Below are 21,096 nucleotides of genomic sequence, written 5' to 3'. Positions count from 1 at the left end.
GCTCAACATCAAAAAAACGAAGATCATGGCCACTGAGCCCATCACCTCCTGGCAAATAGAAGGGGAAGAACAGGAGGCAGTTAGAGATTTTACTTTCTTGGGCTCCATGATCACTGCAGATGGTGACAGCAGTCACAAAATTAAAAGACACCTGCTCCTTGGGAGAAAGGCGATGGCAAACCTAGACAGCATCTTAAAAAGCAGAGACGTCACCTTGCCAACAAAGGTCCGTATAGTTAAAGCCATGGTTTTCCCAGTAGTGATGTATGGAAGTGAGAGCTGAACCATAAAGAAAGCTGATCGCCGAAGAATTGATGCTTTTGAACTATGGTGCTGGAGGAGACTCTTGAGAGTCCCATGGACTGCAAGAAGATCAAACCTATCCATTCTTAAGGAAATCAGGCCTGAGTGCTCACTGGAAGGACAGATCCTGAAGCTGAGGCTCCAATACTTTGGCCACCTCATGAGAAGAGAAGACTCCCTGGAAAAGACCCTGATGTTGGGAAAGATGGAGGGCACAAGGAGAAGGGGACAACAGAGGATGAGATGGCTGGACAGTGTTTTCGAAGCTACGAACATGAGTTTGACCAAACTGCAGGAGGCAGTGGAAGACAGGAGTGCCTGGTGTGCTCTGGTCCATGGGGTCACGAAGAGTCGGACACAACTAAACGACTAAAAAACAACGACAGGGAGATGATGAATGTGCTTAGGTCCCTGACTAGCAGTTGTGGGAACACAATGCTTGGCTAGATCACCTACTAGCTTCATCCAGTGGCCTCTTCTTACATTCTATTGTTTCTGGGGGTGGGGTTTTAATAAATGAGGAACAGTCATTTATTGCCAAATCCATAGGGTAACCAGAGACCTAATTAGCAGAGACTAATTCAGTATGCAGCCTCCATTCTGGGATTAACTCTAAACATCGGTTCATCCCTATAATATATGCCTAATATCTGTAGCTTCCGTTGTTGTTTCCTCATCCGCCCCCTGCTTTTTGTAACATGGATGGAGGACTTTCACACTATTTTGTTACATTTGGGACCTAATAAAGATTTCTGGCCAACACCGTAGATTTTGACCCTACATATTTGTGGTTATCAACACCAAAACCCACCAACACCAAATATTAAAATGACTGGGGGCTCACACTATTGTGAAATTGCAAAATGCATTTCCCATTTCCTCACTCACTAGCTGGTAACTTTCCAGCTCTTGTGCCTTGGCTGTGTGAGAGTGATTTTATCTTTGCCTTTGTGGTTGAAATGGAAACAGAGTATTTTGGCAATACTCCAGGAGAAGGGACAGAAGCAAGTTTTTACTTTCATCTGGATTCACCAAGGCTCCAACCTGTCATCTCTGTATTTGTATTTTGTTGTTGTTGTTTTTTAGTCGTTTGGTCGTGTCCGACTCTTCGTGACCCCCTGGACCAGAGCACACCAGGCACTCCTGTCTTCCACCGCCTCCCGCAGTTTGGTCAAACTCATGTTCGTAGCTACAAGAACACTATCCAACCATCTCGTCCTCTGTCGTCCTCTTCTCCTTGTGCCCTCCATCTTTCCCAACATCAGGGTCTTTTCCAGGGAGTCTTCTCTTCTCATGAGGTGGCCAAAGTATTGGAGCCTCAGCTTCACGATCTGTCCTTCCAGTGAGCACTCAGGGCTGATTTCCTTAAGAATGGATAGGTTTGTTCTTCTTGCAGTCCATGGGACTCTCAAGAGTCTCCTCCAACACCATAATTCAAAAGCATCAATTCTTCAGCGATCAGCCTTCTTTATGGTCCAGCTCTCACTTCCATACATCACTACTGGGAAAACCATAGCTTTAACTATATTTGTATTATTAATGCATATTAAGGATAGATGAAGCTGCCTTTAAGCAAGTCCAGAGTGCTTCTCTTTCACCACTAACTTTGGAAAACCTTCACACTAGAGAAATTAGGGGAAGGGTCTCCAAGCTGCATAGAGCTGTAATGTCATGCTTTAACAGTCTAACTGTAAGGCACCAACCCATCTAGATATTTCTTTTTTTTAAAGCCTGCAACCATTGTCTGAGGCTTCACCTTATACCACCTAAGGATTTTTGAACCTTGATTATGGTGTTCAGAATCATCACATGTGAGTAACCTAACAAGTTTACTTGCAGGGTTTTAGAGAGCTTCCTGTGAGAGTTTTTAATCAATTGGCAGACCAACTCTGCATTATGAAGATGACTGCAAATGTGACATGAAGGCTGACAACGTCAACACTGCATTGTGAGAATCCATTGCAGACAACCACAGTGCTGGGAGACAGACAGTCAAGTTGTGTATCCATAGCCATGACCAGAGAAGAAATGACCACTGTGAGGAACGCAGACAGAAGAAACGCCATGGCGTGCATCCGCAGCAGTACAACCGGACGCCTTCATCTGCCCTAGCTGAAACAAAACATGTCTCTCTTGCATTGGTCTCCACAGCACCAGCAGGCACTGTAATTCTCCAACAGTTTGTCCTCACCCCCTAAGGTACACTGACCCATTGTCTCCCAAGACAGACAGATGCCAAGCATGGATAGCAGCAACATTCTGATTTTTCCCCCTAACACCAGTGGATCTGATCTATTAGAAACGGCTGCAGGTTTCAAAATAAAACAAAGTGATCTCAGCAGCTCTTTGCTGACTCTGAGCAAGCGGCTTGTTTGGCTCAAAAAGGGCGCTCATGAACCAACCCAGAAACATCATGGATTCAAAAGAGAAAGGCCCTTAGCTCTCTCCAGATCTACTGTAAATAATGAACCTCTTTTGGTTTTGTTTTGTTTGTTTTTTTAAAAAATAAAGCTCTGTAATGCATGTTTCCTAAGAAATTATGAATGCTTAATAAAAAATGAAAGGCTTGTTGTATCAATAAGATAGTGTGGCTGTTGGATGAGCATATCTCCACCCCCGGGAACTTTAATTACCTGTTTACTTTATTCTTTTCTCAGTTTTACAGCAAAGAAAAGACAAGACAAAAAATAACTGAAACCAGTAAAAGCAATCTCACAAAGCTTTCAATTAAAAGGACAGTAGCCCTTAAAAGTCTGCATAGTGCTTTACCTCTCCAGACTGGGCAGGCTTCCACTGCAATGATGTCCTCTTGCAAAAAGACTACCAACCTATGAGGTCTAAAAAATCATGAAAGGGTAGTGCAAGAGCCTATTTTGTGATATAGACAAAGCGATTTGGAACGCTTGCTGAGGAAATAGGATCCTGGGTTTTGCCTCCATCCAATGTGCTTCTAAAGTTTGATTCCTCCTCCTCCATTATTTCCACCACCATCATCATCAACAACAACACTGGCTAACTGGTGTGAACTAGGGCTAACTGGTGTGAATTGGCTAACTCAGATATGTGGAGGGAGATTTATTTGGTGGTAGGATACTAACTGCCAGAATATTTCCCACGACACTGCTAAGCTCCTGAACAGAATTTGGATCAATATCTCCACTTTGTGGAATAAAGGAGGAACAGCACTTCCATAATTCTGTGTTTTATTCTGCTTTTCTCTTGTACATGGCTTTATGCTCTATAAATTTGTATAATACTAATATTGCAGTCCAGGGGTGAGGAACCCATGACACTCCAGATGTTGATTCAGGTGGATAGCCTTGTTGATCTGTCATAGTCATAATAAATAACAAGATGAAAGATGAAACAAAGATGAAAGATTCCAGATCAACTAAATATAAGCTTTCAAGATATGAGCTTTCGTGTGTAATACACACTTCTGTCAGATACTCTGAAGCGGAGGTCACTTCAACCTTATAACTGTTGATGACTGTTATCGCAGATGGTTCCACAGGGAAGGGCAAGGGACTTTTAAAGCGATAGAGGACCATAATTAGCTTTAGTATGTATAATGAGACATGAATCCAATATCTCTATTCAGACCAGGTCTCTCCATAGTTTTTAGTTTGGTAATGAGTTGTAATTCAGCAACTTCTCTTTCAAGTGTATTTCTAAAATTCTTTTGCAATAAGACAGCCACTCTAAGATCCAGCACACAATGGACTGGGAGATTGAAGGGCTCTCCTATTGGTTTCCCTGTTTTATGATTCCTGGTGTCAGATTTATGCCCATTTATCCTTTGGTGTAAAATTTTCCTTTTTGTCCAGTATAAAGAGCTGAAGGGCACTGTTGGTATTTGATAGCATACATAATGTTGGAAGATGAACAATTAAATAGGCCTGAGATGGTATGTGTCCGGGAACTGCCATTGGCTCAGGAGCGAGGGGGGGGGGAGGCGGATGAATTACAAAGAGCCCCCAAAGATTGTGGGAAGCAGCACTTCCTCAGCGGAGGAAGGCAGCCACGCCTCTAGTGGGGAGGAGCTGCAGGGCTCGGAGGAGGCAAGGCAGTGCCAGGACACCTTGCCTGAGCAAAGTGGGGAGGAGAGAGGTCTTCCATTACCCACGCCTTCCTTGCGCAGTAGGCTTCTGCGCCGAAAGGGGAGGCGCAGACTGGGCGTCAAAAAACTACTCTGCTGGGGGAGGTTTAAGGACCGCCCACTCTCAGATTCTGCCAGTGAATGAGCAAGACACAGAATAGAGGCACTCCACATTCTAAAGGTTTTTAGCACCAATAATAAAGCTTTAGAACAGACCAGTGAGGCATCTTGCCTGACTGCTCTCGAGCAACCACCCGATATCCATTACAGTATGTTTGATGTTATTGGGACCAATAATGATGCTGTCTGGGTGTACATGGCAACAAAGTTGGCATCTAGATTTATTGCAGGCTCTTGTGCCAGTGTCCATGTTAATTCTGGTTGTTGTATTATTGTGTGTGAGGAGCTGTTTAAAATTGGGTGGCTTTCTGTAGGCAATGAAAGGTTTTCCTCCCAGAGCTCCAGATGTTGGTGGACTCTAACTACTGTCAGCCCAAGCCAGCCAGGGATGATGGGGACTAGAGTCCATCACATACAGTAACCTTTGTGCAAACAAATAAGGACGTGCACTGTTATATAACCACCCTACAAGCAAATCAGAACAAATGTTCAATGAAGAGCGGACATTGTATAACCTCTGCCCAAGCAAATCAAAGAGTACTAAATGACTAAAGAAGCCACTTTCCCTCCATCTATATGAGTTTGAAAATTTCTGTGCAGCTGCACCTCCAACTTCACCCCCAATGAATTATGGTCCCCGCCCTGATAGAATAAGTTGTCAAAACCAGGTGAAGGGTCTGCAAAATTCAAGCAGGAAGATGTAAGGTACGTGTGATTGCTTTCTCCCTGAAGCCAGTGCAGCATATAGCTTGAAGTCAAAGAGTTGCCAGAACCAGTTACTGTATGTAGAAACGCCTTTGCCTAAGAAATCTCCTGCGGTTTATTCTTAATGCTTGTTGCCAGTTTTAGAAGTATTTTTATTCTCCTTGCACCATTTAAATACCAGATGGACTCCAATCACCATAAATGCATGTACAGTGGTACCTCAGGTTAAGAACTTAACTCATTATGGAGGCCTGTTCTTAACCTGAAAATGTTCTTAACCTGAAGCACCACTTTAGCTAATGGGGCATCCCACTGCAGCTGCACTGCCAGAGCATGATTTCTGTTCTCATCTTGAAGCAAAGTTCTTAACCTGAGGTAATATTTCTGGGTTAGCAGAGTCTGTAACCTGAAGCGTATGTAACCCGAGGTACCACTGTAGTTTTACGTTTTGATTACATAGAAATCCTGTTTGGGTGTTGCCTTCCATGGGATCTAGTCCATATCACACCCACAGAGCATCATGCTTACACAGATCAGTAGATGGTATAGAAAGCTGTCTAGAAAGCAGAAGGTTGGGGAAAGCTAACATTCTAACCAGTGCCAGATTTAGGGCAGTGTGGGTGTGGAAGGATTGAAGGAAGGCTATATTTATGCAGGTACCTACTGAGAAGATTCATAAAAAGCAACTGCACCAAAATGAAGTTTTGTGAAAATAAGAAATATTTAAGGGGAGGTGCCAAATTATAGCTTTGCTCAGGGCAACATATTACCAAAGTCTGCTCCTGTTCTAACACACGGGTAGAAAGTCCAGAGCAATAATTGAAGGCGCTGATGTGAGAAAGTACTGTGCCTTAGTGTGAAAGATCCCTCTCTGAAGTCTCTCCTGGGCTTTACACAACATTTCATAGCTGCTTAATGGCACTGGTGGGTGTGATTTGCATGCTCAAGGAAACTTTATGTACCAGGATGCTTGAGTAAGACTTGTGGCATCCCATTGTTCTCAGAAGCTGACACTTGGAAAAGTGAAGTAAAGCAATAAGGTTTTACAGGCAAGAGTCTCCTCCCTCACCTTCTTCAGCATCTCTCAGGCCCTTTTGAGAATGCCCAGGTGGATTTTACCTCTTGTATTCAAAAGGTGTTCAGGATAAGAAACACCTCTGAATCCATATAACAATTTTTTTTAGTCTTTAAGAGAGAGAGGTGGAGACAGAGCCTTCTGCAATGCTGGTTGTATAAGTTGGTTGTTGTTAGAAATGAAATAATGGCCCCCAAGACTTAATGCTTTGACAGTCTTAAAAATAAAATTATCTTGGACAATATTGGTAAATTAGGAAGGCTTTATTAGTTCCTTTCAACAGATGGGTACGTGCTGTAGCATGGGATGCCAACCAGCAGCACATCGATCAAGAATTATACACGGGTTTTTAAAGTCTGTAGTCACTCTCTCTCTCTCTGCTCCCTCACAGAGAAGATGTGGAAAACCCCAATTGGTCAAAGACAAGCTGTATATGACATAGGAACATTTTCAAGCTAAGATTCTGGCATAATTTATAGCATAGGATTTGCAGCGAGTCAAGGAACCTGTCTGATGTATACATTTGGCAATCGTACAATACCGGAGACCTTGATCCTCAAAGCCTGCCCCTTAGATAAGGGTGCTTCCCTTGAGTTAGCCAGCTTCCCAGCTTCCTAGCTTCCTACAGCAGTTCAGCTGGTCAGGTCAGGTCAGGTTTGCTTAGTTACAAGTATTTAGCCTGGGAGACTTACTTTCTGGTGTTACTTTCAGTGTTGGGTTGTCCCTATTAGCATACCCTAGTTTTAGCTTTTGAGGTATATTCTGTCTTTGGTCCCTTAAGAGCAATCTTACAAACTTACATTTTTCAAAGCATTATTCTCTATTTCTCAAAAGTGTCTCTGCTCTGGGCTATTTTGAGACGTGCAGGGTAACCTGTCCCCAAGCTAACTGTCTGTCTCTTATCTTCAAGTTCATAAATCCAGTTGTCTTGTCCTTTCTAAAGCGGTTTTCAGAGTTTCCCTATTATCACAGTATTAAGAATTCTTAGCTGTCTTCTGTTCAGACAAACTCTCTCTACTCAGCTTTTAGGGTGCTGTCAGGGAACTGCCATCGGAACTTAAGGTGGTGGAGAGGCTATCGGATGCTGGGAGACCCTCTGATGCTGAGGAGGGAACCAGCAGGGGGAGAGGGAGAGCTTCTGCGGAAGCAGGAGGGGAAGCGGAGGAGACAGAGTCGGAGGTGAGGCTCAGAGACGCTTCCAGCGAGACCAGTGGGGAGAGCTCAGGACCTCCCCTTGGAACGCCTACTCTGCGCAGAAAGCTGTCACATAGAGAATCAAGGAGGAGACTTTCAGTCAAAGAACTTCTATGCTGGAAGAAATTCAGGAAACGCCCACTGACGGATTCTGCCAGTGATTAAGGCAGCCATGCACTGATGGCTCCGCGGAGAGGGAGAGTTTTAAAACTAACTACAAAACTGTGAGAGTCTTAGCGCTCACGCACAAGCAGCCCCTTATCCCATTACAGCAATCCGTCAGTCTTTGACGCTGCCTGTGCGAAGGAAGGGCATTATGAGCAACCCAACGGGAGTCGGAGGAGCGGGGGGAGCTGGAGGAGGACCAACTCTGGAGGAGAGAAACAGAGATTTGGAACACCAGCTGGCTCTGCTAACGGCGCGGCTCGATGAAAGGAGAGCTCAGGATGCACAGGGGAAACCCACCCCCATTGCAAGGAAGATACCGGGACTGGTGCATAAATACGGGGGTGACCCAAGGGACTACCAAGCCTTTAAGACAGAGATGCAGTATGCCCTGAACCTGCAGTACGATGACTTTGCCGACGAGGAGGCGAGAGTAGCCTTTGTGATCGGACACCTAGAGGGAGGGGCTAGAGAATGGGTTAGACCCCTGATGGCATCGAATAATGACGCCTTGAAAGACTTGAGGAAATTTTTTATAGCTATGGACTTGATGTTTTCCAGCCAGATTGAACAGGGCATGGTACGCAGGCAGTTGATGGCGTGCAAACAGGGAAATCAATCAGTCTGAGAGTATTGGGCGCAATTTGCCATGCTCATACACAAACTGGGTTGGAATCTGGCTTCGGACCCAATACAAATGTTATTTGAAGAAGGGCTAGCCCCAGCGGTGAAAGATGAACTTTCCCGCGCGCCCTGTCCGGAGTCCATGGATCAGCTGACCAAGGCTGCACTTGCGATTGGGGCGCGCCAGGAGGCAAGGGCTCTGGAGAAGCGGGAAGGCAAAGGAGAGCGTTGGAATGATTTCCGCATTCCTGAGATGCCAGAACAACCTTCCCAGCCAGTGGAGCCAATGCAAATTGGAGGCGCGCGCGCGGGGGGGACTTCAAATTCCAACGAAGGGCAGAAGAAGGAGGGGAAAGGCGCCAAAAAGTGTTTCCTCTGCCAACAGCCAGGACATTTTGCCAGGGTCTGCCCTCAAAGAAAGGCATGGCAAGGAATGGTGGGGGCTGTTGGGAGTGAGGAGGAGGGGGTTAAGGAGCAAGTAAAAGCCAACGCCTGGCTGCCAGCGACAGGGCACAGCAGCCAGGCCAAGGATCAGTGAACGTGCCCAAGCCTGAACCCCCCCCCCCCGAGCAGCCATAGCCGTAGGGGTGGTGCTAGAGCTACCCAACGGACATCCACTCACTATAAAGGCTCTGTTAGACTCAGGCAGCTCTTGCAATTTCATGAGTAAGGAATTTGCATCAGAGCATCAGATACAGACTCTGCCCTTAAGTAGTCCTTTGCAAGTCACCACGATTGATGGGAGGGAACTTCTGGGAGAAGAAGTAACCCAACAGACGGTCCCCATGACAATGAGGGTGGCAAGGCACGCGGAAGTCATTGCCTTTCATGTAGCCACCCTGGAGGGACCACCCATCATATTGGGAATGAGCTGGCTGGCGCTACATGACCCGTTAGTGGGATGGCACCAACGGACGGTCTCTTTCGGGTCAGCTCATTGCTTGGAACACTGCAATGGGAGGGGAAACCCAGGGATGGCAATGACAAGTTTGGCAGGGCTGGCGGTGGGGGAAAAGGGAGAGATACCACCGCAATACGCCGATCTGAGTGACGTCTTCAGTGAGAAGGAAGCAGATAGACTACCCCCTCATAGACCCTTTGACTGTCAAATCAACCTACTCCCGGGAGCTCAGCTGCCAGTGGGCAAACTGTACGCCATGTCGGACAGAGAGATGCAGGAGTTAAGGGAATTTATAGACAAGAACCTAAAGAGAGGTTTCATAAGGGAGTCGAGAGCTGTGGGGGGCAGTCCAGTGTTTTTTGTGGACAAAAAAGACACGAATAAGCCCAGGCTTGTAGTGGACTTTCGGGCCGTCAACTCGGTGTCAGAACCAGTAGCCTTCCCCATGCCCAGGATTGACGACATTTTAACCAGGGTTAGGAAGGGAAAGATTTCTACCAAGCTGGACCTAAGGGGGGGCGTACAACCTGATCAGAATGAGAGAAGGGGATGAATGGAAAACCACCATGTTTACCCCCCTGGGGGCCTTTGAGTACCTCGTTATGCCTTTTGGATTACAGGGGGGCTCAGCATGTTTTCAATCTTTCATGCATCACGTTCTAGGACCTTGCTGTACAAGAACTGTGTAGACTTCTTAGATGACGTACTGATCTACTCAGAGGACGAGGAGCAGCATGTCAGGGATGTCCGGGAAGTACTAAGCAGGTTACAAGCGAACCAGCTATGGGTCAAACTGGAGAAGTCCCAGTTCCATACCAGAGAGGTGGAATTCCTGGGGTACCGGTTGTCCGACAAGGGATTATCAATGGATCTGAGCAAGGTACAGGCGGTACTGGAATGGAAGACACCTAAAACCAGGAAGGACGTGCAGAGATTCCTGGGGTTTGGAAATTTCTATTGGAAGTTCATCAAAAACTTTGCCCACTTAACGGCACCCATCACCGATTGCCTCAGTAGCAAGAAGAAGTTCGTTTGGACGGAAGAGGCGCAGCAAGCGTTTGACCGACTAAAGAAGGCGTTCGCTTCAGAAGAACAGCTCTTGCACGTGGATCTGCAGAAACCAATGAGTGTGGAGACTGATGCATCAGACCGAGCGGTAGGGGCAGTACTGCTCCAGCCGGGAAGGAATCCGTCTGATTGGAGACCGTGTGCCTTCTTCTCGCGGAAGTTGAATAAGTCGGAAAGGAATTATACAGTGTACGACAGGGAATTGCTGGCCATTTATGAAGCATTTCGACGCTGGCGACATCTACTAATAGGGGCACAACACAAGATCCAGGTGTGCACAGACCATAAGAACCTGGAATACTGGAGAACGGCAAGGGTACTAAACCAGAGACAAGTGCGATGGGCACAGGAGTTCTCCAAGTTCCATTTTGAAATTCGCTACGTACCGGGGGAAGAAAACATAAGGGCGGATGCTCTCTCCCGGAAACCAGAATATATGGAGGGGGAGGGAGCACCGGAAGAAAGACATGTGATACCCGAGGACCACTGGGTGTGTAGGGCAGCATTGGTTGGACAACGAGAACTGGTAGAGGGGACCGAGGGCGATGAATACGCCCAAAACAAGCTCAGAGAGCTCAGAGGAGCAGGGGAAAACCCGGGGGGTTGAGGAAAGAAATGGGGCACTGTACTACAGGGGGGCTTTGTATATACCAGAGGGGCAATTGAGGAGTAGAGTACTCAAACAACTGCACGACAGCCCCACGGCGGGGCATTTTGGGCAACACAAAACCATGTTGTTAGTCACCAGGCAGTTTTGGTGGCCAAAGGTGAGGGAAGACGTACGAGAATATATAAGGGGGTGTGACCGCTGCCAGAGAGCCAAGGGGGAGAGGGCGGCACCGGCGGGGTTGCTGGAACCATTACCCACACCAGAACGGCCATGGGAGGCAGTGTCCATCGATTTTATGACAGATTTGCCCAAATCCAAGGGGAAAACGGCGGTCATGGTGGTAGTAGACTTGTTAACCAAGATGTGTCATTTTATAGCTTGCTCACATGCGGTAACGGCGGAGGAAACCGCCAGGTTGTTTGTAAAACACATTTTTAGGTTGCATGGCGCCCCCTTGAGGGTGGTCTCTGACAGAGGAAAACAATTCACGTCCAGGTTCTGGAGGAAGCTCATGAGCTTACTGCACGTGGAGGTCAATTTCTCGACAGCCAGACACCCAGAAACCAATGGGCAAGCAGAAAGGGCAAACAGTATTTTGCAACAATACTTGAGATGCTATGTAAATGAGAGAGAGGGTGACTGCGTAGAGAAATTAGCCCTGGCAGAATTTGCCTACAATAACGCCGAAAATGTGTCCACGGGCATGAGTCCATTTATGGCCAATTATGGGTGTCACCCTAGGGCCTTTCCAGGGGGAGGGGAGGAAAGATGGAGTGTACCGGCGGCGGAACATTTCGTGGAAGAAATGGAAGCAATACATCAACAGCTTAAGTTGAATTTAGACAGGGCCAAGGAAGTGTACAAAAGGCAGGCAGATAGGAGCAGAAGGGAAGGAGAGACGATAAGGGTTGGGGACCGGGTGTGGTTGTCAACACAAGGGTTACCGTTCAAGGGAGGTTGCAAGAAATTGAGACCTAGACGACTGGGACCCTTCGAGGTTACACAACAAGTCAATCCGGTGGCCTTCAGGCTCAAACTGCCGGACAACATGAAACTACATCCAGTGTTTCATAGGTCATTGCTATCACCATACAGGGAAGGGCGGGAATTTCAGGGACGAGAAGGAGAGGTTCCCGCGGCACCACAAGTAGTAGAGAGGGAGCGCAGCAGTCATGTAGCAGAAATACTCGACTCTAGGTGGAAGGGTAAACAGGTGGAGTACCTAGTGGCGTGGGAAGGGGAACCGGAGTCAGAAAATGCTTGGGTACCAGCAGAAACCGTTAAGGATGAGTTTCTCTTGGGAGAGTTTCACCGTAGGTTCCCAAGGAGGCCCAAGCCTTTAGCTAGGTTCTGGGAGTAGCAATTTGGCACCACCGATGAGGAAGAGGAGTTTGAGGGATTTCCGGACTCAGAACCGGAAGAGGAAGAAGAATCTGAAGAGGGGGAATCAGATTGGGAAGATTATTCAGGAAGACGGGATAGTAGTAGGTGGAGAGCAGTTTTCGAGTCATCCGAAGATGAGGGAGATTCTTTCCGGGGGTTCCCAGCCTCACCGCCCAAAGGAAGGGGGAGAACAGGGGGTGAGGGGGGTCCTGGAGGGGAGGTGGATGTCAGGGAACTGCCATCGGAACTTAAGGTGGTGGAGAGGCTATCGGATGCTGGGAGACCCTCTGGTGCTGAGGAGGGAACCAGCAGGGGGAGAGGGAGAGCTTCTGCGGAAGCAGGAGGGGAAGCGGAGGAGACAGAGTCGGAGGTGAGGCTCAGAGACACTTCCAGCTAGACCAGTGGGGAGAGCTCAGGACCTCCCCTTGGAACGCCTACTCTGCGCAGAAAGCTGTCACGTAGAGAATCAAGGAGGAGACTTTCAGTCAAAGAACTTCTATGCTGGAAGAAATTCAGGAAACGCCCACTGACGGATTCTGCCAGCGATTAAGGCAGCCATGCACTGATGGCTCCGCGGAGAGGGAGAGTTTTAAAACTAACTACAAAACTGTGAGAGTCTTAGCGCTCACACACAAGCAGCCCCTTATCCCATTACAGGTGCCTTTTTAGGACCCCGCATAAATAGTACTATCTGAGGACAGACAGTCTTTTATGGATTTTGATTGCCTTTAAAATCATTATCTATAAAGCACCTTTAAATTCCATTGTATACAATAAGCAGCTCTGTACATTTTTTAGTCACTAGGGGTCTCTCTTGGACATGTTTGCCTTTCCTGGAAACACAGCTGCAATGTGCCGATCAGAAGGTCGGCAGTTAAAATCCCCGCGATGAGGTGAGCTCCCATTGCTCGGTCCCAGCTCCTGCCAACCTAGCAGTTTGAAAGCACACCAAAAAAAAGTGCAAGTAGATAAATAGGTAGCGCTCCACCGGGAAGGTAAACAGTGTTTCCGTGTGCTGCTCTGGTTCGCCAGAAACGGCTTAGTCATGCTGGCCACATCACCCAGAAAAACTGTCTGCAGACAAACATTGGCTCCCTCAGCCAGTAAAGCGAGGGACCCCACAACCCCAGAATCGTTCACAACTGGACTTAACTGTCAGGGGTCCTTTACCTTTTAGCTTCAAAAGAATTCTGCTTCCTTTCCCAAGTCTGACTGTTCAGCAGTCAGAGTGAACCTTTTACCTTTCCGTAAAAATGATAGATGCAATTTCCTTGTGTTTTTGTAGCTTGAGTGAATACTGGAAGTTCTGAACGTGTTAGAACTGAAAGGCATTTTGTTACTTGATTAGGATATACATACATTGGCATTAAAACCTTCCTCCTCTTTCAGAAGTTCTAATCACCTTTTACTTTTTCAAAATAAAACTGAGTAATCTCAGCACCTCCTTGATGACTCAAACGAATAGGCTGGTTTGGCTCAGTCAACGTGCTTAGGAACCAACCGGGGAATGCTGCAGATTCAAAGCTGCCAGTCTCTATTCTGATGCCACTTTTAGAAAAAAAAGTGAAGTTCTTGTGTTCCTTGCCATCGTTGTAGAGCTCCATAATGCCTTTACGCTATTTAAGATTTAAAAAAGCATACAAAAGGTTTAGTAGAAAGAAAGGTTGTGCTGCATCACAAATGAATGCCATCTTTTGCCTGGGAGAAAGCGAGACTTGGGGCTAAATCCCAAACCAAAGCATATACAAATTCAAAGTTTACAGGGAGCCTCAAGTTTAAATCGGGATTGTGTCATGAATACAAAAAGCATTCAGCCATGAGATAAGCCTTTCATTCAAAGGATGGGAGGACCTGTGGCCCTCTAGAGCTTGTTGGACTACAATTCCTATCATCTCTGACCATTGGCTGTCCTGGATGGGGCTGATGGGAGTTAAGGTCCAACAAGATCTGAACCACCACTGGTTCTTCAGCTTCAATTCCTGTCTGCCTTTCATAAGTTTGAATCTTTGTTTATATACCAAAACAGGAATTAGAAACAGAAGCTGGATAATTAAGGAGAAATTCATAACTAATGAAGAAGAGTGCAGAACCTACAATCAGGAAATGTTTGCTTTCACTAAAAGGACAGAAGCAACCCGTAAAAACCTCAGTAGATCTTTGCCTCTCCCAAGTAGACAGGCTAAGAAGACAAAGGAGAGGGAAGAAGAACAGAAGGATAGCAGAGAGAAGAATGGAAGGCAGTGATTAAGGAAAAAAAGAATGAGCAAACAGCAGAGAATATCTAAAGTCATTGTCATGGTGGATGCATCTAAACAAGCAGAAGAAATTTGAAACAATCGAATGTGGCTTTGAACCAGAAGTGAAACCCACCTCCAAGGTCAGCTGAGGTTGACCACCAGATTCACCACAGGAGAGGGTTTGTGCTCCATCTTGGGTGCCCAAAAAGATGGGGAATTTGTTTTTATCCATCTCTCTGTTGGGGGTCACAGCCAACAAGTAATCTGGAAGCAAAAAACAGGCAAAGATCAGTGTGATAAGAGTGGGGTGTGACCATGGAAAGTTAAGGAGCACCATTTCTGACCCTACTTGAAGACAGTGCTGCTGTATCAGACACTTCCTGACACCTGGTTACCCAGTCCCAGAATTTGCACAAGTGTTCAATCGGTAACAGTGTAGGTCGCAGCTGTGAGATGAGAAGGGTTCATAATCATTGTTACCAGGTGAGTTGCCATCTTTGGGGGCTGCTACCAACATGTTGTTCTTCAGGAACAGGAACTTCTGGTTGATATCCCAAACCCTGAAGAGCCATGGCGTTTCTGTGGGCCTTACATGATCTGTGATGAAAAGAAGTAACACAAATTTATCAACACACAAGAAAAAATGGAATATTCTAAAGAAGGAACAAGCAACTTTTCAGACATAACTTTTTTCTTCTGTGTTGGAGCTGCAATTCTTTTCTCCCCCTTTTGCGTGAAGTGGTAATAGCCATGGTTGGCACAACACATTTTCCATGGTGGCAACATTGTGGAGTTTCTGATGTGAGTCTAGGACTTCCTCTATCCTTAAGATATTGCGCATGCAAGTCATTAAATGTGTTCCTAGTGTATCTTTTTTCATTTGGTATTAAGAATACAGGTTTATATATTGCCAAAGAGACAGCCTAGTTGTCTGGCTGTTTTCAGCTTTAATCCAATGGGATCCAACCTGGCTGAAACCCAAGGACACTAGTTTGACTGGTTTCTCCAGGTGAAATCCATCGACTCCCCCTGCTGGTGTGTGTATCAGTTTCCTTTTGACTAAAGACCCCTGCTTTTTAGAGGAGTTTTGATTCTGACCATGTTCTTGCCCTCCTGAACCATGGGAGAAAGAGATAAGCAGAATAACCTAGGGCACAGAGCACACATGCATGTACGAATGAATGAATGAATGAAAGATGTTAGCTAATGAAGCAGGATATCTATTTGGTTATCTGCAAGTATATTTGCACACAATATGGTCCATGAAATATGTACTTTAAAAAAACAGTCCTGATTGTTTACCACCCCCATCCCACGCCCCAAAATTACCCAATAATTCAGGATAATACTTCATGCATCTGGTGAAATGGGCTGTAGTTCACGAAAGCTTATATTGTTAGGAAAATAGTCCAACAGGTATCACTCGTTCTTTGCTGAAACAGACTAACATGGCTAGATTTTTTAGGAACAAGTCCTCCTTGCTTTTATGTTAAACCACCAACATGGAAAATATCCCCATGGGGAATGTCATTTCATTCAGCTGGTGTACATGCATATGGTGACATAGCATGGTTTGCTGGTTTCCGGGGCAGGTGGGAGCCAGGTGGACGCACGCACACTAGGGCGTGGGATGCGGAAAATGAAGGGAGCCTGCCACAGAAGGCCAGCCCTTGCTGTTGATGCAGCACTGCAATGCCTGCCTGCCCATGCAGGGTGGAAGCCAGCTAGCAAATTGTGGCCCTTGGCAGGTGAATCCCCCTGATGCCCTTGGAGAGGAGTGCCAGGCTTTGCTCGGGTTGCCCCTTGCCTGCTTCCCTTCATCCGTGCCCACTCACCATTGGGAGAGCATACTGAGCAAGCAGTGAGTGAGCAGTGCATTGGTTAGGCTGCCATTCAGAGAGAGGGTCTGGGATGTAGTGGCAATGCCAGGTCAGACTCTGGGGCCCAGATAGCCCTGCAGCAGGCAGGGAAGGATGAGGAGCTGAGGGCAGGGACCACCAGTACGTGCCTGGACAGGAATCCCCGCAGAAGCCAACACCTGCATGGGGGTGCCTGGTTTGCACCCCCTCAAAATTATGCCCCCAGGGGACTTGGCCTTCTTTCCCCCCCAGTATGTTATGCCCCTGTGAGCCTATATGGATAATGGAATTCTAATTTAATTTAAGGCTCACTGCAGGTTTTCAGAACTTGCAGGAAATATAAAAGCAAAGCATTGTTTTCACCTGGCCTAGGAAAGTGATGGAATAAATCTCTCATTTTCTGGTCCACAGTCATCTTGTGGGGCTTCTCCCTTAAAGTCTCTGTGTCTACTTTCTCCATTGCTTCCCAAGGATTGGTTGAGATTCAGGCTACAAGCTCACTCTTCTGCAGTTGTAGCTACTAAAAGAGAGTGATGTAAAATGTTAGAGGAGAGGCTGCAAAAATACAAAGTTCCGTTGATTGCCCTTCTGCACAATATCCCAGGATCATCATAGATGCATATGTACATAGGTAATTTTATTCATAAGCCACCTTTACATAGTTCAAAGCATGCTCAAGGCGGCTTACAACATTTAAAAACTACATAATTACAAAATAACAACCAAACTGAACAAGTTCCACCTAAATCATAATAAGATCTAACATCAAATATCAGTATCAATCAAAAATTCAGTGTCAATAATGACCGCTCCCCACTTAAAATGGGGGGCGCCTTTTGCGTGGACGCGTGCAGCCCTGGATCTGGAGTGGCCCCATCAGCATAGGCTTTGCCTTCCCTCAGGTGGGATACCTGGAGGTCCCCGCCTACCCCAGCGAGTTGTCCAATCCCACCTGGGGGAAGTGTTGCCAGGGAAACCAGGCCAGGTAAGGGGAGGGATTACCTGCCCACACAATAGAGGGTGGATCTTAATTGTTAATCCTCACTTGGCTCCAGAGCTTCTCCCACCCTACCCACCCTCAGTTAATGTCTTCTTTTGCAGGTTAACTTTTCTTCATAGGTTTTGCAGGTTAACCTGTCTCCACAGGTATGCGGGCGCTGCTACGATAAGGTCGCTGTTAAAGGGCCGGAAAGGAATTTCCCTGCATTGGCAGGTTTCGCCTTTCCCGTAGCAAAACGTCACAACTTTGGCGGTATCAGGCCTTGGGCGGAATCCTTTAGTCCATCTTCCTCTTTGCGGCGGCGATACCAGGGTTCCCCGTTAAAGGGGTTTTTGAAGGGAGGCTTTGGCCGTACGCCGAAAGGTCGTCATTGCTCTCCCCTGCGGCAGCGTAACGGGGGCGGCTATCTCTGCTTGAACATATGTTCTCCAGAGCCGGCCCATCCCCCCCACACACATTGGATAACCCTGATGCTCCCTAGGTCCCCGGCTGGGGACTAGGGAGGGAGAACGCCCAATGCCTGAGCCAAGGTCTACCCACATTTGAAATTTAATAAAGTTGTGGCCAATTTAATCCCATAGCACGTTGTCTAGAGTCGTTATTCCACATGACGGGGGGACCACTCGGGATCTGGGGACTCCGCCTGTCCACGCAATAGCAACAACCCATTGCCTAAACAATACTCCAGGACAAGCCTCAGCTTTTGTAGTTGGAGTCCGCCTTGGCCCCACCTCCCAGGCCAGGTGGAAAAGGCCTGCAAGGCAGGAAGCAAGTCTTCCACGACTCACAGCCAATATAAATTAGCCAGGGTGAGGCGGGGCTAATTACGCAACCAATGTCCAGGAATAAGAATACAACAAGAGAGAATCAGACGTTATGCCACTGGTATGAACTGATGCAATATAGCAGATCACTAAATCAGATCTTCCACCTTCTTGAAATTTAAAACAGATACACAGGCTTCCAGTTTCTATCAGGATAGAGGCTATGGAGGTGAATTTTTAATCCTTTCCCTTGTGCTGAATCAAGCTTAACTTTCATTCTCCAAACATTTGTATTACCCTCTTTAAGGGGAGAGGGAATGAAGGACAGATCTGCTGGGCTGGGCTGGACTGGACTAGCGAGGTGATATATTTTTAAAAAAACATATATCCTGCACAGAAGAACATTACAAAAGAAACAAATGTCTCTGCCTTTGTATTACATGAAATTCTCAAAATAGCTTACAATAAATCCATTTTTTAAAATAGCAATGCCACTTACAGCCAAAGTAAAACGAGAATAAAGTAAACAGCAGTCCAGAATGCTTAGAAAGGGGAAACAAAAAGTACACCTGAATTAGTATTGTTAATTACAATTAATTGACATTAAAATCAAGGAAATGTGTCTCCCTCAGCTTCACTGCCCACCAAATGACTATAATGATAGGTGGGGGAAATGGGTCTGAGGAAAGGCAAAACAGAGATTTCCTGCCTCTGAGATAATTTGGCATTTGAAGCAGACAATTTAACATAGTCTTCCCTAATTTGAGGCCCTCCACATGTTGTGGACCACAGCTCCCATCAGCCTCAACCAGGATACCCAATGATCATGGATGATGGAAGCTGTAATACAACAATATCTGGAAGGCAACTAGCTGGGAAAGGCTATGATCTCAACTAGCTGCCTTCCAGATATTGCTGGGCATCTGGATAGAAGGTTCAGAGAAATAATTGAGGAGATGCTACCTGTCCTGGTGTGAGGAAGTCCTGTGTCTTGCTATGAATCGTCTTCTGAGATTTACACAGCATCTTATAGCTTTGTCAGACCAGTGGGTGTGGTTTATATGCTCTATGGCACCTTATATGGCACAAACACTAATCCAAGTCTTGCAGCAGCAGCCAGCTGTTCCGGGAAGCTACAAATGCTGTGATAGTTCAAAAGCTGAGGGCTCCTCCCAACATCCTTTTTATTCTGCATTGGTGATCATTTATGCTCATGATGGTACTGAGGTGGTCACATGCAACCCCAGTTTCAATACTGTTTGTGACTAGGGATAGAGGAGAAATTTGATTCAGTGTTCATATAAACCTGAATCTTATCAAATTTGCACATTCCAAACATTATGCAAACTGAAACAAAGCTATCCTACGTTTGTGGTTCTCCAGATTTCGCAATGCAGTTCTCCATCCAATAAAACCATGTTTATGAAATTGCATATATTACAGGAAAGTGTCAGAATAATGGACACATTAGTAAAATGGCCTTGGGGAGCCTTTTTTCACCTACTTCATACTGTTGGGAGTTTTGTGTTGGAGTGGAATTTTTGGTTGGTTTTACTGGCTTTTAGACTGAGCATGTAAGGGAAAAGGGTGCATACCTGAGGTATTAATGGGTTAAGGGGTTTATGGGGTGTTATGGGGAGGGGCAGTACCAGCGTTGGTGGATCCATGGTGCTCCTTTTGGGGTAGTTTGTCCACCTTTGGTCCCCACTCCATTCAGCTGTCACCTGTAACTCCTAGAAGCTGTCAGCATGCAACAGCAACCACACCCTGGGAACAGTTTCAACTAGCCAGGTGAGGGTGGTAACTGATAGACCTCAAACTCACAGTGAGTGCATGTGAAGACAGACTCTGGCAGATGAGAGCAATAGTGGGTCTATGTGCTGCATGCGCTGTAGAGAGAAATAAGGGGCAGTTGGGACTCGTCAGTCTGGGAAGGTAGCCCATCTAGGAGAAGGAAAACACTGATCCTAAATGTACACACCCTTGCAGAATATTTTTGGGAGAGGAAAAGCCTATGGAGGTTTGACGGTGCCTTGTACGCCTCCTTCTGGCCACTCCTGCAGCCAAGCTGGTTCCAAATGTACTACTCTGTTTCCCTTTGGGTCACATCTGTGTCTTGTCATCTGGGCAGCCCAGGACCTCCATACACATCCTGGGGAGGTCACTTCTGGGCTGCTAACACTGATTTTAGCCCCAAAGACAAACTCCATTGTTTCTCGAAACAGATGAATGCCACAATTGGGTTTAGGGCACCCTTAGGTTACCCAACACCAGTTTAGGTTTGGCGGCTCCCTTGGGGGGCCCTTTAGACTTGGCATACACACCAGGCAGAACACCAAATCATCTGTGCCATGGGGCACTTGTCAAATTCACTTACCCAAGAAGGAATAACTCCTTCCAATCATTTGCTGGCCACAGGATGAGCCTGTAAACAGTCACAAGAGTGGAGGGAGTTGATTCCTCCTGCCTTAGGAAACTACCCTGCCTGGACTATCTTTTGATTTGGTTAATTGTTGTCGTTTAGTTGTTTAGTCATGTCTGACTCTTCGTGGCCCCCTGGACCAGAGCACACCAGGCACTCCTGTCTTCCACTGCCTCCCGCAGTTTGGTCAAACTCATGCTGGTAGCTTCAAGAACACTGTCCAACCATCTTGTCCTCTGTCATCCCCTTCTCTTTGTGCCCTCCATCTTTCCCAACATCAGGGTCTTTTCCAGGGAGTCTTCTTTTCTCATGAGGTGACCAAATTCTGGAGCCTTAGCTTCAGGATCTGTCCTTCCAGTGAGCACTCAGGGCTGATTTCCTTAAGAATGGATAGGTTTGATCTTCTTGCAGTCCATGGGACTCTCAAGAGTCTCCTCCAACACCATAATTCAAAAGCATCAATTCTTTGGCAATCAGCCTTCTTTATGGTCCAGCTCTCACTTCCATACATCACTACTGGGAAAACCATAGCTTTAACTATACGGACCTTTGTTGGCAAGGTGATGT

At 46.5% G+C, this 21,096-nt stretch overlaps 2 protein-coding genes across 5 annotated transcripts in view; one reads left to right on the top strand and one right to left on the bottom strand.

The window, feature by feature from the left end:
* Window positions 1–21,096, top strand: part of LOC309331262 (interleukin-36 receptor antagonist protein-like) — a 54,736-nt gene that overhangs the window by 8,298 nt on the left and 25,342 nt on the right. The window lies entirely within an intron of this gene.
* Window positions 12,910–19,119, bottom strand: LOC309331263 (interleukin-36 receptor antagonist protein-like). Of its 3 annotated transcripts, XM_081843387.1 has the most exons (6): window positions 19,071–19,119; window positions 18,607–18,649; window positions 16,707–16,863; window positions 14,965–15,081; window positions 14,618–14,748; window positions 12,910–13,863 (listed from the first exon to the last, which is right to left on the bottom strand). In XM_081843387.1, the coding sequence occupies exons 3-6, from the start codon at window positions 16,801–16,803 to the stop codon at window positions 13,642–13,644; spliced, it is 567 nt and encodes a 188-aa protein (XP_081699513.1). In that variant the 5' UTR covers window positions 16,804–16,863; window positions 18,607–18,649; window positions 19,071–19,119; the 3' UTR covers window positions 12,910–13,641. The 3 variants fall into 3 exon arrangements, with proteins under 3 accessions (XP_081699513.1, XP_081699515.1, XP_081699514.1); XM_081843389.1 differs by lacking the exon at window positions 18,607–18,649 and having other exon boundaries at window positions 16,707–16,860; window positions 19,071–19,100; XM_081843388.1 differs by lacking the exon at window positions 18,607–18,649 and having other exon boundaries at window positions 19,071–19,099.

The sequence above is a fragment of the Podarcis erhardii genome (assembly GCF_964252035.2).
Source record: "Podarcis erhardii genome assembly, chromosome: 16".
NCBI classification, from domain to species: domain Eukaryota; kingdom Metazoa; phylum Chordata; class Lepidosauria; order Squamata; family Lacertidae; genus Podarcis; species Podarcis erhardii.
Note: the sequence above shows the minus strand (reverse complement) of the source record. Positions and strands in the feature narration are given on the sequence as shown.